This window comes from Hyperoodon ampullatus (genome assembly GCF_949752795.1).
Source record: "Hyperoodon ampullatus genome assembly, chromosome: 6".
NCBI lineage: Eukaryota > Metazoa > Chordata > Mammalia > Artiodactyla > Ziphiidae > Hyperoodon > Hyperoodon ampullatus.
This window is the reverse complement of record NC_136919.1, coordinates 30548286-30563558: the sequence shown is the minus strand read 5'-3', so window position 1 is coordinate 30563558 and position 15273 is coordinate 30548286. Positions and strand designations below refer to the sequence as shown.

The 15273-nt window shown below is 46.5% G+C and overlaps 1 protein-coding gene across 1 annotated transcript in view; it reads left to right on the top strand.

Moving 5' to 3' along the window:
- Nucleotides 1-15273, top strand: part of ABCA1 (ATP binding cassette subfamily A member 1) — a gene marked incomplete at its 3' end in the record, with an annotated part of 136627 nt that overhangs the window by 43174 nt on the left and 78180 nt on the right. The window contains exon 6 of the mRNA XM_079705857.1: nucleotides 11765-11886. Coding sequence (XP_079561983.1) covers nucleotides 11765-11886 — 122 coding nt within the window. The remainder of the gene's footprint in view (nucleotides 1-11764; nucleotides 11887-15273) is intronic.

The following is a 15273-nucleotide window of genomic DNA, read 5'->3' as shown; positions in this document are numbered from 1 at the left end:
GCATCAGCATGATAGCAGTACAATCAGGCACATGGTAAGCAACCAGTGAGTCTTTGTGGAATGAAGGTTAGAGATAATACCTGCCCTTTCTCTTTCACAGTGTATTCTGAGGGTCAAATGAAAGCACCTTGAAAAGTATAAAATCCCAGCACATGTCATTTTCAAGTTGATCCACTGTGTGAACCCAAGTCACCAGGGGTCTCAATTACTAATAATGACAAAAGATCTTAAGCACAGCCTTGGCTTTCTTTCGTCTACAAGGTTTACCTTCCAGAACTTTACTGGAAGGGCTGCCATGAACCCAGAGGCTTGAAGTGGATTTACTGAGAAGCTAAAGAAGTTTCACTTTCATAGCCCCCTTCCAAGGCGCTGGTAGGGATCTCAGCAATCAAAAAATTGCCAAAGTAGGATGTTAAAAAAGATATTCTTTTTCTTAAATAGAGTCCTCCAAACTGCGTCAGCCTCAGGCCTCACACAGCTGCATCTGCCCCTGCCAGAGGCTTGGGGGGACAGGAAGCACTGCCTACTTACTTGCTCGGCTTCCTCTTCCACCTGGCCCTCCAGGTTTGCTCACTACTCCAGCCCACTACATCCTCTTTGGGGAATCTGGCATTTTCCAGTTGGGTGACCAGCAGGGAGGCCAGAGCTAAGGCCTTCCCAGTAGGGCCGGTGCTGCTCAGATCAGGACTGGGCTAGGGAAGGAGGTATCCCTTTGCTTTCTTACTGTTTATTTCCTGTAGAGCTACTTAAACGTGTTGCTTAGCGATACCTAATGGCTCATTAGCCTGCTTCCTGCTGGACATTTCAGCTCAAACATCCTCTCTGCCCCAGTGCCTTGCTCCTTCCTCAAATCCTGGAATCCAGACTACAGCTCTCCTTCATCTCTAGGTGGCATCATGGGCCCCGGCCCCTCTCGAGTTTGTATCGTACGTAGTGGTTGAAGACATCCCACATCGTTGAGGTCACGGGTTGGAAGGGGAAGGACTGGAGGAGAGATCTGGGGCAGCGCTGCCTGCATCCTGACACCCTGACTTGGGTCTTGAGTTTGTCCATCCCTTTGGTGACATTTTTGAGTGTCAGTGGAATGGCTGTCATTTTCTATATACTCATGGTACAAATCTGGCTCCTTTGACCTTTTTGATGTGGCTCTGACCAAGACTTTTATGAAATAAGTCCTGAGGGTTGTGCTGGACTTTCCTTAGGGAAATGGATCATAACTTTCTGGCTGTTGGGTTTACTGGTAATACTGAGAACTCACTGCGTGGACCTTTGATTCTGCTTTGATCTTTCAAAGTCAGAAAGACCTGATCCCCTGAGGGCAGGGCAGGCTTTGGAGACTGGCTGTGGCAGGGAGTTGAGGGAAAGGGTTGTAAAGTTAGCATCTTGTAAACATCCACTGGGGCAGTACAGTTTAGTATTAAGAGACTCAGCATACCTGGCAGCCAGACTGCCTTGGTTCAGATCTTGGCTCTGCTGCTTACCGGCTGTGTGACCGTAGATAATTCTGGAGCATCTTTGTGTGTCAGTTTCCTCAAAATGGGGATAACAGTCCTCTCTTAGGGCTGTTGTGGGGAATCCTGAGATAAGCATAAAGCATTTAGTACAGTATCTGGCACATCAGGAGCACCAGGCTTAGACTTTACTTCATTGCAGGACCATCACGTGAGATAGGGAATTTTGTTCCTTTTTGTGCACACGAAGGAGCTGAAGTTCAGAGAGGCTAAGTAACTTGCCTAAGGAAGCACAGCTGGCAAAAGGGAGGAATAGGACTAGAACTTCAGACTTCCATACTCTGCTAGTATGTTATTACAGCCTCAAGAGAGCAGCCCAGGGTAGCCAGAAAAGTTCCCAGGTCACAAGATACTGGGCATGGATGGACTGGGATCAGAGCAGAGACAAGAGGGCTTCCGAGGGAAATGCCAGGCTTCCTCCATTTCCCGGCTTCGTGGTAACAGACATGGGCGGAACGTTCCCCAAAGCCCATGTACAAAGAACATCCTGTGACTCACAGCCACTTCTTCCCTGCCTAAACCCCTTCCTTCCATTTGGGCAGCTGCTGAAGTTGAGGCTGCAGCCTCGAACTTTGTTTTCTGTCCTTGTGGGGCCCCCGTGGGCCATCTTGGGAGATCAGTTGACCTATGTGTCAACATTATGTCATCAAACTGGAAATTCCTTGAAATCTTCGGATGATTGCAATTCACATCCCTATGCACTTATCAGAAGTTCTAATTTGAAGCCTTAGAGTTTCATAGTTTGAAAGTTTCCCAGACCTGTCAAACCCAGGCAGCGTCTCAAAGCCTAGGCTGTTGGTTTCCATCCAGGGTAGGGCTTGGCCCCAGCTTGGTCTGCCATCAGGGGGATTCAGTGCTGCACTGCTGTGTTGAAGTATTGCTTGAACTAAAGCAAATCAAAGGTCAGCTTTACCCAGACAAGAATAGAAAACACAGTTGTACATGATTCCAGGAAGGCATGTGCCACATAATATCAGGCTGCCTTTAAAGAGTTTGGGTTGTTAACCTCAACAGCAGTGTTTCATGTCTCTTGCTTTTCCAGTATGAGATTTATTTACCTTGTGGGTGGCAAAGAGCAGTTTGGAAGTCCAGTTTGTTTCTCCTTAAAATCTTCGCATTTCTAGCCCTCTCATCGCTGTTGCATTGAGGCACAGAAAGGCAATCTTAGAGTGACACTTTATCCAACAGACTAAGCTGTACCAGGTTATGATGCCGTTTTACATTTAAATATGTTGTGACATTCAAGTTTTACAACAGCACCAGCTTGGTGTTATCATCCCCATTTTATTGATGAGGAAACTGAGGCTCACAGGGTTACATCTTTTGCCCAAGGTCACAGAGTAAGGCTGTGAATTTAATCAGGGTCTTTCTGACCTCAAGGCTCAGCATCTTTGCACCATCCCATGCTGCCACTTCGCCTTATTCCAGTACCAGGACGCATGCGTGGTGTCACCAGCTTATGATGCCAAAATCATTATGAAGCATTTTAAAAGCATAAAATGATTCATTTAATTCCTATAGAGCAAAAAGAGCCAAAACTTTGTAAGCCAGAGCTGATTGGGTTCAGATTTACCACTTGCTTGCTCTGTGACCTTGAGCAGGATATTAACATCTCTGGGTCTGTTTCCTCATTTGAAAAATGGGGAAAATAATACCCTTCTCATAAGCTTATTTTAAGAATTGTAGACAATAATACAGGGACTTCCCTGGCAGTCCAGTGGTTAAGACTCCGGGCAACCAATGCAGGGGTCATGGGTTCGATCCCTGGTCGCACAACTAAGATCCCACATGCCGCACGGCATGGCCAAATAAAATACAATGGCTGTGTATTAAAAAAGAAAGAAAATAATACATATAATGTATCTGATGCTCGGTACACGTTAATCCCCTTCCTCTGCTGACAAAGCACTACCATGTCCCTTAATATACGTTTTATTAATTTTAAAAGTAAGAAAAACTGAAGTAATTTATACCTTATATATATGAACAATTCTTCCTTTCCAACCCTGGAAAGAGCCCCTTCTCAGCCCCTAATTGATAAATTCATCTACCCTTCCTTTCCCATGTTCCTGGGCTTCTCAGGGCCCTGCATGCTGATTCTAATCCCTAACTTGTTGTGTTAGGAGCCTCTGGTCTCATTTTCAGTCAGAGACCAGCTCGTCAGTGAGAACTGAATGCCTCCAACTCTCTTCTTTTTTCCCAGCTCTTTTTCTCTCTGCCCTTTCTGTTTGATGTGGTCTTTCCTGTTTCTAGACTCTGTTTCCTCTTATTTTGATCTCACCTTCTCTCTGTTCCTTGCCTCATCTGGGAACCCTCCCACACCTCTCCACCTTTCTGGCCTTCACAAAGGGGTCTCCATGTAGTGTTCTCCCAGCTGTTTTCTTGCTTTGTCTAATGATGGCTCCTTGCCTCTTCCTCTTTTCTCTTTAGGTGCCAAACTCACTGAGGCCAGTGCTACCTCGCCAGTGTTATCTTTCTTTTCCTTCTGGGCTTCCCAAGCCAGCCCGACTGTGTCCACCACCTGCATTGCATTAGCAGAGCTCCTGGCCAGTGTGAACAAGTCACCTCACCTTCTAGGTCCACGGTCTTCACTGGCTCTTTGGGGGCCTGGTTACCATTCAGCTTCTTATCAGCTGATGTTTGTCCTCATTCCAGGGGCTCCTGACCACCTCTCCCACATTGCCCACTTCTCAGTAAGACACAGGTATGCTGTTGCCGTAGCAGATGGATCTGGGAAAGATGTGGCGTGTCTCTTCCCATCCCCCGATTTCAATGTTGACTGATTCTGGAGTGGCAGAGTGGGCTGGAGGCTCACGGCTCTGCTCACCTGACCTTCTGTCCACCTTCTCTTGGAAGGTAAGGGCAGGGATCCTGTCTTTATACAGCATCTCTTTTATTACAGGCTCCTGCCTTCAAGGAGCGCCAAGAAATATTGCTACTTGGAACCATAGCTCTAGCGTTTTGGGTTCAGTAGCCATTTAGAAGTTTGTTGAACTTATGCAAGTTCCATTCTATGTAGAATAAGGAACATGTGGTCGCTGAAGCTGTGATACTCCCATTGGTCTCAGGAGAAGACTCTGGCTTTCCCGGGACTTGCCACAAAGGGTTCAGGAAGCGTGACCCTAAATATTCTGGTTTCTCTGTGGAACCCTTCACATAAGTGTCATCCAAGACTTTATCAACAGTTGTTTTGAACTTGTTTAATTTTTCAGCTTGTATTTTCTCTTGCAGTGTGTGTGAGTCAGTATTCACTCAGTGTTGTTAGTGTTTACTTAACCCACCCCCTAGTATGGCCGATCTCCATTTATAGAAAAATGCAGGTTCAGAGAGTCTAAGTGACTTCTCCAAGGCCACATAACTGGAAAATTCTGGAACTGAGATATGAACCAGGTTTGCCAGACTCCAGAACCTGGGATCTTTCAGGGGTGTCTTGGTGTCCGTCAGCAAGCCCTCACTGTAGAGAAGGAAACTTCTCCTGGGTAGGGAACCCTGGGCCCAGATGACCAGCAGGGAGGTCCTGAGGCTGTGTGTACCCCAGGCTCCTGGTCTCCTCTCATGGGCCCTAAGGAGTCACCCCAGGAAGCAGCCAGGTTATCCTGCCTTACCCCCCTCTCCAGAGCCCTGAAATTCCCAGAGAAGCCCTGGTTTTCCCGGGGAGGGTCCAGCCGTCTCAGTGAAGCAGGCGGGAGCTATCCCTGAAGAAGAAAGTGGAGCCCTAGCATCAGGAAAACAAACCAAAACAACAAAAAATACCCCAGAAGACACCTGAGTATGTTTGTTCCCAGCCCTTTTCTGGCAGAGAAACGTTTTGGAGTCTTGTTTAGAAGGCCCGGCTTAGGCTGAGTCAAGCCAGGAGCGAGAATCTGGCCGTGGCCCCTCCAGGCTGTTGACAGGGTCAGGGCTGGGAGACCCTCCTGGGGTCCTTTTAAGAAGAGTATTTGGGCCGGGGAAGCTGATGCGATCTCTTTCTGGACTTCTTTTTTTTTTTCATTTGCCTCCTCCACCCACTTCTCAAGCAGCTGATCCTGTGGTTTCTTTTCATGTTGAACAAAAGAGACTACAGCGATCTTGAAACCGGAGCTGGGGACTGGAGGGCACTGACCGGGAGTAACCCCGCCGCCAGCTCTGCTGAGGGCTTCCCTCCTCCGCCTTCCGGGGCCGCTGCCCTCCCTCTTCCCTGCTCCCCTCCTTCTCCACGGCACGCAGGCAGGCTGGGAAGAAGCAGAAGGAACACTACGTGGCCACGAAGGTATCCCCCACCCCCGCAACGTTGCAGTGCCCCTCCCCTCCACACCCCTCTCTCTCCTGCCGTGGAAGCGTTTCCTTAGCCTGCCTGGCCCAGAGGACTGGCAAGGAACTGAGGATTCTGTCCTGTTTGTCCTCAGCCCACAAACACACACTTCACTTGTTTTGTTCTTTAGACTCCAAGCTCCTGAATTTTTTTTTTTTTCTCCTTTTCTTTGCCCTACCTCCCTGCACCCAAAGCAAAACTCTGTGGAAAAGGACAGGCCGCCGCTGGCTCCTCAAGTATTTTGGTCCATATCAGAGACACGGCAACAGGAAAGCTCTAGGCGCCTTTTGCCGGACAGGGACTTTTGGTCTTCTCTGCAGGCAGCAAGGACTCATGTATAGTTTAGTGACCTGTCCAGCTCCCTGATGACCATATTCTGTGACAGCATTTATATCCTCTCAGTTACCCTTGTAAACTCTTGAGGCCCTTTCCCTCCAGAAGAGTACTTTCACTTTCTTGATCTTGGTGTTCACAACAAGCTGTGAATATTTTTAACCCTTCTTACACCTAAGGAAACTGAGGCCCAAGAGAGATTCAGAAAAGTGAGGTTCATGATTACACAGTTAGGAAACAGCTGAACTGGGACCTGAATTCACATTTTCTGATGCCATGTCCAGTGCTGATTTAGTTTTACCCCAAGTATACCTTTCAGTACCAACTTTAAGAAGACCTCTGAGATCATCTTCTACAACTTACACATTACAGATAAGAAAATCAAGGTCATGTCAGCTCATGTGGGCAAAGTTAAATGACCAAGTAAGTGACTGTCTCTTCCATTGTGTTCTCTGTCTTGTTTCCAATGACTGGTTTTTCTTAATTGGTCATCTTCCATCTATGCCCATCCTTGCAGTGATCCTGTAGAGGCAATCATTTCCGTTGATTCTCTGCAAAATGCTAGATTTATTTATTCTTTTCTAAAGCTTTGAATAGGCAAATTGGTTAGCTTTAACCTTTTCTTCACCTTATAGACAGTGTCAGCAGAAAGAATTCAATAGTTCTGACTCAGGAGCTCAGCCAGGCAAATACATAACACACATACACACACACACGTGCATATACCTTAGATCATAAATTCAGTATTGACTTAGTTGGCAAAGTCACTTCTATGTTCTTATCTATTCTGAAAGCATATGCTTTAGGATCAAACTAACAATGAAGCTAATGAGGTGTCTTTCCTGAAAGTGATGATGGTATTAGCCGTCCTTATTGAGAACTTTTCTTGGTTTCAGGCATTATGCTGGGACTTCAGGTGCATTTTCTCATTTAACCCCCAGCTCAGTGCAGTGACGTAGATGCTGCTGTCATCCCCATTTACCCTGTTATTGACACTTCCAACACTCTGCTTCCAGCTCCCACTCACCTGACTGTCTTCCTGACCTGGGCTGATGCAGCTGAGGGGGCTTAGAGAAACTCTAACGCTATCTTGACCTGGTTTGTTTCACACTCAGGTCCTGTTTCACCCTTCCCTATCCGCAGCAGTCACTTCAGTTCATTACTTGATTCACTCATTTGTGTTCATCCATTCCTCCATCATCCACCATTGCCAGGTAGCCTTCTCTGTGCCAGGCACTGCTGTGCTTTCGAGTTCCAAAGTCCTGGCCCTCAGGCACTTCTATTCTTCTGGGGAAAAAGATGTGGTCTCAGACAACTGCAGCTTGGGGGAAGCACACTTAGGAGGCTGTTAGGGCACAGAGGATGGCCACCTGACTCAGCTTGAGGGCGGAACATCAGGGCAGGCTTCCTGGAGGAGGTGACTTATGGCCCAAGTCATAAAGAAGGGTAGGAGTTAGCTAGGCCAAGAGGAGAAGGGCCATTTCAGACATCAGGCTTTCTCGATATTCTTGGCCTCTCCACTCATTTTCCTGCCAACAACAAAATGGAGAAAACTGAGACCAGAGGTACAAAGCCACCCAACTCTGGCCTCATACTATACCTCATCCTCTTCCTTCTCCCATCCTACTCCCCAAATCTTAGGTTTTGAGGAATCTCCTCTATGTTTATCTGCTTGTACATTTATTTATTCATTCAGAAACATTGAGAACCTGGTGTACACAGCACTATGACTACAGGGTATCCTGTCCCTGCCATCACGGGAGGCCTTCCTTACCCTCTCCTCACCAGCCACAGCCTCTGGAGACTTCTGGCTCCCTGTCCTTTTCCAGAATTTAGCTTCGGCCTGTTCAGCCTGACTTCCCCCTTGAAACACTTGCAGATGATAAGCCTCACCTGGGTCAAATGCTTCCGTCCGCTGCCTTCCTCTGGCTCTCTCATCCCTCTGCTTTCTCTGTTGATTTGCCTCTTCATCTCCTTTATCATCCTTGGAAGTTCCTTGAGGGCAGTGCCTGTGTCCTTACCTTTTCTCTACACTTCATGGTGGTACACTAGTAAAGGTGAGGGAAATAAGCCCTCTCAATAATCACAAAATTATTATCATTTTTTGAGCACCTGCAATGAGCCCGTTGCTTACTATTCATGCGTTACACGTAAATATGTCTAATCCTCATACCTTCGAAAAGTGGGTACTGTTACCCTTACCTCTTAGGTAAGAAATCTCAGGCTCAGGAAGGCAAAATGAACTTCTCAAAGCCACACAGTTCATGAACAGCAGAGTCCAGCATCAAAGTTAGGTTATTCTGGTCCCACACCCCTGATCTTTTCACTGCACTATTGTTTCCCAAACTTGGCTGGAATCACCTTGGGGAGTGTTAGAAAATTCTGATGCCTGGGTCTCAGCCCCAGAAGTTCTGATCGCGTCTCCCGGGAGCCAAGGTTGAGAACCAGTGCGCCCCATGGCGCTGCTTTCCTGCGCACACATTGGCTGCAGCTTGGTGGTGGTGGTGTGTGAATCTGCATCCACGTGTGTGGTATCCATGTGACCAGAATTCAAGTTCTTTGTAGCCAGGGATCTTTGGCCCGCCCTGCTGCCTTGCCGCATGGCGGCCTCACCACCACGTGCACGTGCACTGTCAAAGGTTGTTGACTGGGCTTCCCTGGTGGCGCAGTGGTTGAGAGTCCGCCTGCCGATGTGGGGGACACGGGTTCGTGCCCCGGTTCGGGAAGATCCCACATGCCGTGGAGCGGCTGGGCCCGTGAGCCATGGCCGCTGAGCCTGTGCGTCCGGAGCCTGTGCTCCGCAACGGGAGAGGCCACAGCAGTGAGAGGCCTGCGTACCTCAAAAAAAAAAAAAAAAAAAAAAAAGGTCGTTGACTGTTTAATCAGCCTCTTGGTTCTTTCTCATTCGGAGGATTCACTGAGAGGCAGTTGGAGTTTGATCACATCCAGCTGTTCTCATCCGCAGAGCCAGTTGACTTACCAGAAACGGCTTGTAAATGCACTGCGCATGCTCCCTGGTCTCAAGAGTGTTGCTCGTGACCTAGACCCATCGCAAGTGCAGTGGGGTCGTCCTCCCACCCTTCAGCAGCCCTGCTCCGGAGGGGCGGAGGCTCTTCTGGACTTGGCTCAGCCCAGTGTCTGAGTGCTGCTCCGCTTTTCATTCTCAGGAGGGGTGTGGTACCCGCCTGGTCACTGAGGCTCAGCTCGTGTGTATATTCTGTTCTGTCCGGAGCTCAGAGAGGTTTCTTCGTCCCTCACTTGACAGGTGAGGCAGTGGAGACACAGCTAGGTGAAATAATCTGGCAAATAAATGGATACAGAGCCCAGTTTTCTGAGCCCCATTGTTCCACAGTGGTTAGTGTCAGGCTTTCCATGCCAGACCTCAGTTGAAGCCACCAGCTTTCCTACCTTCTTCCCGTTTACCTTAGGGATACCTTAGGGATACTGGGACACTCAGGATGTCACTTGGCATCTCTGGGAATATAGTTCTAGTGACTAGGAGTCCTGCTTACTGTTGGGATTCAGCCTGGGGATCATCCTAATACCTCTGGGCCCTTCTCGGACCTGTACAGCTGAAAGGAAATCTCCTGTGATGTTGCTTGGATACTTCCGGAATCTTCCCAGCCCTGATCCCATCTCCTAGTATTTATTATCCAGCCATCATTCACTGATCAGTAATTCTTTGCTTGATCTGGACACCGTGATACAAGGATAAAAGACACAGTCTGTGTCCCAGAGGCATAGTCTGGTGGACAGAATGTGTAAATAAAACAACATTCCTAAAAGGATGGTCCCCAGACCCCCTGCATTAGAAATACAAGAGATGCTTATTAAAATGTAGATTCTTAGACCCCACTCTAGAGCCACTGTTTCAGAATCTCTGGGAATTGGGCCTAAGAAATTGCATTTTAGCATGTCCCTAAGTGAATCTTAGATGCTCTGAGGTTTGGCAGCTATAGAAGCGAACACGATGGTGAGAACGCAGTATCATATGTGTTAGGGAGCACCAGGCAGGTGTCAGCCTGCAGGAGCACCTGTTCTCACACGGGGTGCTGGGCCAGGACCAGCACCTGTTCTCACAAGGGGTGCTGACAGGGCCAGGACCAGCTTCTTGAATGTGTCATGAGGAATAACTAGGAGTTAGTCAAATAAGGTGTAGCCAGAGAATCATTTCTCTAGAGACGCGAATCATGCTTAGTGTATCCCTTCTATAACTCTGTATTATTAAAGTTTGCTTTAGCAGAACATGTCTGGATCAGGAAGCAGTGATGAGAGTCTGGTTGGATTTTGAGCCCTCCTTCTACTTTATCTCTGCACATCACCCCCATAGATCCCAGGATTAATTCCTGTCCTCTTTAAGCTCACCTCACAGGCCCATTTTCAGGTCAAACATCTGTTTCTCATCAGTTAAGTGATTTAGGTTTGCTAGGTTTGCCCCCGAGAGGTGGGTTCGTTCCTGGGCCTGTGGGCTAGTCTCTCAGTGATGTCTGCCTGGTCATGAGGTGATGATGAGCTGGTTTTCTCTTTATTGAAAGAAGTTGGGTTATTAAGAGGGAGGGGCAGAAGGAGAAGTGGACACTCAAATGAAATACGGCAGGAAAATGAGAGCATTTCAGTAAGGGGGAGGGCCTGCCAAGCATCTGGCCAGAAACCTCATGTTTGGGATGAAGAAGCTGAAATGCAGAAAGATGTGAAATACCCAAGTGATGCCACTAGGCACAGCCTAGGGGACTAAAATTGGATTTCTGGCTAGTGCTTTTTCCACTTCACTGCACTGGATTGGAACCTTTTCTAAATGCACCTGAAGGGCTAATTATTTAAAGAGAGTCTGTATGACACCCTGCAGCAATCCAATCATTTGGTAGCATTGATTTTTTTAAATGTATGCATATGTGTTTTCTTAAAGGACGGCAGACCTGGGTGTTGGAGGTCTGTATCATGTGTTCCACGTTTAGAACTGAAATGAGACCAAGTCTGTGAAACCGCTTTGATATGCATAATGCTCTACATCCTTGGTTCTCAAAGGGTGGGCCCCAGACCAGCCACATCAGCACCGCCTGGCAGCTTGTTAGAAAAATGCAGATTCTCCAGCCTCATCCCAGGCCGATGAATCAGAAACTCTGGGGGTAGGGGACCAGTCTGTTTTCACAAGTCCTGCAGGTGATTCTATTGCCCACTCAAGTTTGAGAACCACTGCTCTGCATCAAGAGGAAACCAGCCCCCCGAGGCTTGTGGGAATAAAGGCTTTAAATATCTCCGAGTTTAGCTGTCTGAGAAGGCACTGGGGAGACGGGAGCTGTGGGGTCAGGGTCACAAATCTCAGGTGGGTTGATTTTTTCTTTGAAAAGCAAGGAAAAGCTGTGTGTGTGTGTGTGTGTGTGTGTGTGTGTGTGTGTATGTACAGCAATGCCACACTCCACAGCTTCAGAAAGCAGTCTTTTCTCGTCTCTGCTGTTAAGGCGAAGCTCCCTGAACTTTGTTTCTCTGTGTGCTTAAGCCAGAGCCTGTGGTTATCAATCGGTTTAAAACGAGGCAGTCAATATTATGATAGTTTGCTCCGTCATGCTTTTTATTTATTTATTTTTTGAGTTACTTATGAAATGAAAATAAAACGCTATTTCTCCAGCAGGCTTGAAGTTTCAGGACTTCCTGGTAGACAATGAAACCTTCTCTGGATTCCTGCATCACAACCTCTCTCTGCCAAGGCCAACTGTGGACAAGATACTGGGGGCTGGTGTCAATCTCCGCAAGGTAAGCTGTGACCGTCACTTTCCCTGGTGGGGCTGATGGCAGTGACATTGCTGGAGAGCGCCTGGAGGGAAGTGAATAAAATCCTGTCCTTGTAATGGTGCTGAAGGAGGTTGTTGGCTCCAATGCAGCTTCACCTATCTTTTCCTCCCTGCTCAGGCTGGCGTTGCCAAACCATCCAGAGAGTGGAATGTACAACCTGGTGTCACGGGCCTGCTGTTTGAAATAAAACTGATTTCCTGCCCATCAGTTGGCATTTGTTGATAATGACTCTCTAAAGGGGAGATGAATTTAAGATGAATTAAACATTTTCTTTAAAATTTCACAGTTCTGAAACAATAACCAGGGTTGAGGATTATTACCTAGAGTATCTCTGTCTATAAAATCTAAGACAGGAGATTTTCAAAATGTAATGCTTCCTTTAAAGATAGACGAGAAAGATATATAAGGAGAAAATGCTTAATTTTTTTTCTTAAAATTATAAAACCAGGAAGTAATATTAGTGTTTATGTCGAATTTTAACCTTAGATTTTCAGAAACTTCCACTGGCATCATTAGATAATCACACTGCTCCTGTGTGGTGGACAGCAGACCCAGATTGCATGGTTATTGATTTTCAGAGAAGTGTCTCAAATTTATTCTCTGGCAGAAAGGGGAACTGCTTCCTAATTGTGTCTCATGTCTACATACTAGCTTGTCTTTGCAGTAAGCAGAAGTAGAGGAAATGTTTATGACTGAAAATAAGATCTTTGCTTTACATGATCTAGAATTTTAAAAATTCAAAAAATGTGCTTACTGCTTTCCCTTATGAAACTGGGAAAATATGCCTTGAGTTTACCAATTGTGTGGTTGGGAGATGGGCCAAAGGCAGCAGGCTTATGAAAATCGTTAGCATGATTTCCATTGCCCTCCACCAATTTCTTATCTGTCACATCCGATCAGTTTAAAATAAGGGACATCCTAAGTATGGAGGTGGTCCTTGCATGGTAATTAGTCTCTGTGTAGTCAGTGTTCTTAAACCAAATACTAAAGGTAGGCTGACAGCAAGGGCTAGTTAGAGAAAGGAGGAAAAGTGAAGTGTACTTGAGTATCTGGCAGTAGGTGGAAACTTAATGGAAACCATGGCCAACCAAGTGTTCTGCAGGGTTAGAAAGCTGCATGGGTCTTGAAAGGCTTTTGGTCCATCACTCCCACTAGGTTGTACTACAAGCAGGTCAGGTTGCACTAATAGAAACAAACAGAGGAAATAGTAACGGAGCAATAAAGAGTCTGAATCATCCATTCATTCATTCAACAAATATTTATTGTCCATATGTTCCAGCACTGTGGACACAAAGAGAGCGAGAAAAACGAAGACCCTCATCTTACTGAACTTATTGTCTAATGGACAGTAAGGAACATATATGAAGAAATGCAGTTTATTTAGGTCCAGTAAAACTAATTAAATAAGATATGGCCAAGGAAAGGTTCTTTGCTGAAATGAATAGATAAGAATGAGTTAGGGAAGATTGGTTCAAGATGGCAGAGTAGAAGGACATGCTCTCACTCCCTCTTTCGAGAACACCAGAATCACAACTAACCGCTGAACAATCATCGACAGGAAAACACTGGAACTCACCAGAAAAGATACCCCACATGCAAAGACAAGGGAGAAGCCGCAATGAGACGGTAGGAGGGGCGCTGTCACAATAAAATCAAACCCCATAACTGCTGGGTGGGTGACTCACAGACTGGAGAACACTTATACCACAGAAGTCCACCCACTGGAGTGAAGGTTCTGAGCCACATGTCAGGCTTCCCAACCTGGGGGCCTGGCAACGGGAGGAGGAATTCCTAGAGAATCAGACTTGGAAGGCTAGTGATATGTGATTGTAGGACTTCGGCAGGACTGGGGGAAACAGAGACTCCACACTTGGAGGGCACACACGAAGTAGTGTGTGCACTGGGACCCAGGGGAAGGAGCAGTGATGCCATAGGAGACTGAACCAGACCTACCTGCTTGTGTTGGAGGGTCTCCTGCAGAGGCAGGAGGCAGCTGTGGCTCACCAAGGGACAAGGACACTGACAGCAGAAGTTCTGGGAAGTACTCCTTGGCGTGAGCCCACCCAGAGTCTGCCATTAGCCCCAGGAAAGAGCCCGGATAGGCTCCAGTATTCGGTTGCCTCAGGCCAAACAACCAACAGGGAGGGAACCCAGCCACACCCATCAGCAGACAAGTGGATTAAAGTTTTACTGAGCTCTGCCCACCAGGGCAACAGCCAGATCTACCCTCCACCAGTCCCTCCCATCAGGAAGCTTCCACAAACCTCTTAGATAGCGTCATCCACCAGAGGGCAGACAGTAGAAGCAAGAGGAACTACAGTCCTGCAGCCTGTGGAACAAAAACCACATTCACAGAAAGATAGACAAGATGAAAAGGCAGAGGGCTATGTACCAGATGAAGGAACAAGATAAAACCCCAGAAAAACAACTAAATGAAATGGAGATAGGCAATCTTCCAGAAAAGGAAATCAGAATAATGATAGCGAAGATGATCCAGGACCTCGGAAAAAGAATGGAGGCAAAGATTGAGAAGATGCAAGAAATGTTTAACAAAGATCTAGAAGAATTAAAGAACAAAAAAATAGAGATGAACAATACAATAACTGAAATGAAAACTACACTAGAAGGAATCAATAGCAGAATAATTGAGGCAGAAGAACGGATAAGTGACCTGGAAGACAGAATGGTGGAACTCACTGCTGTGGAACAGAATAAAGAAAAAAGAATGAAAAGAAATGAAGACAGCCTAAGAGACCTCTGGAACAACATTAAATGCAACAACTTTTGCATTATAGGGGTCCCAGAAGGAGAAGAGAGAGAGAAAGGACCCACGAAAATATTTGAAGAGATTATAGTTGAAAACTTCCCTAACATGGGAAAAGAAATAGCCACTCAAGTCCAGGAAGTGCAGAGAGTCCCATACAGGATAAACCCAAGGAGAAACACGCTGAGACACATAGTAATCAAATTGGCAAAAATTAAAGACAAAGAAAAATTATTGAAAGCAGCAAGGGAAAAATGACAAATAACATATAAGGGAACTCCCATAAGGTTAACAGCTGATTTCTCTGCAGAAACTCTACAAGCCAGAAGGGAGTGGCATGATATACTTAAAGTGATGAAAGGGAAGAACCTACAACCAAGATTACCCAGCAAGGATCTAATTCAGATTCAATGGAGAAATCAAAAGCTTTACAGACAAGCAAAAGCTAAGAGAATTCAGCACCACCAAACCAGCTCTACAGCAAATGCTAAAGGAACTTCTCTAAGTGGGAAACACAAGAGAAGAAAAGGACCTACAAAAACAAATCCCCCCAAAATTAAGAAAATGTTAATAGGAACATACAT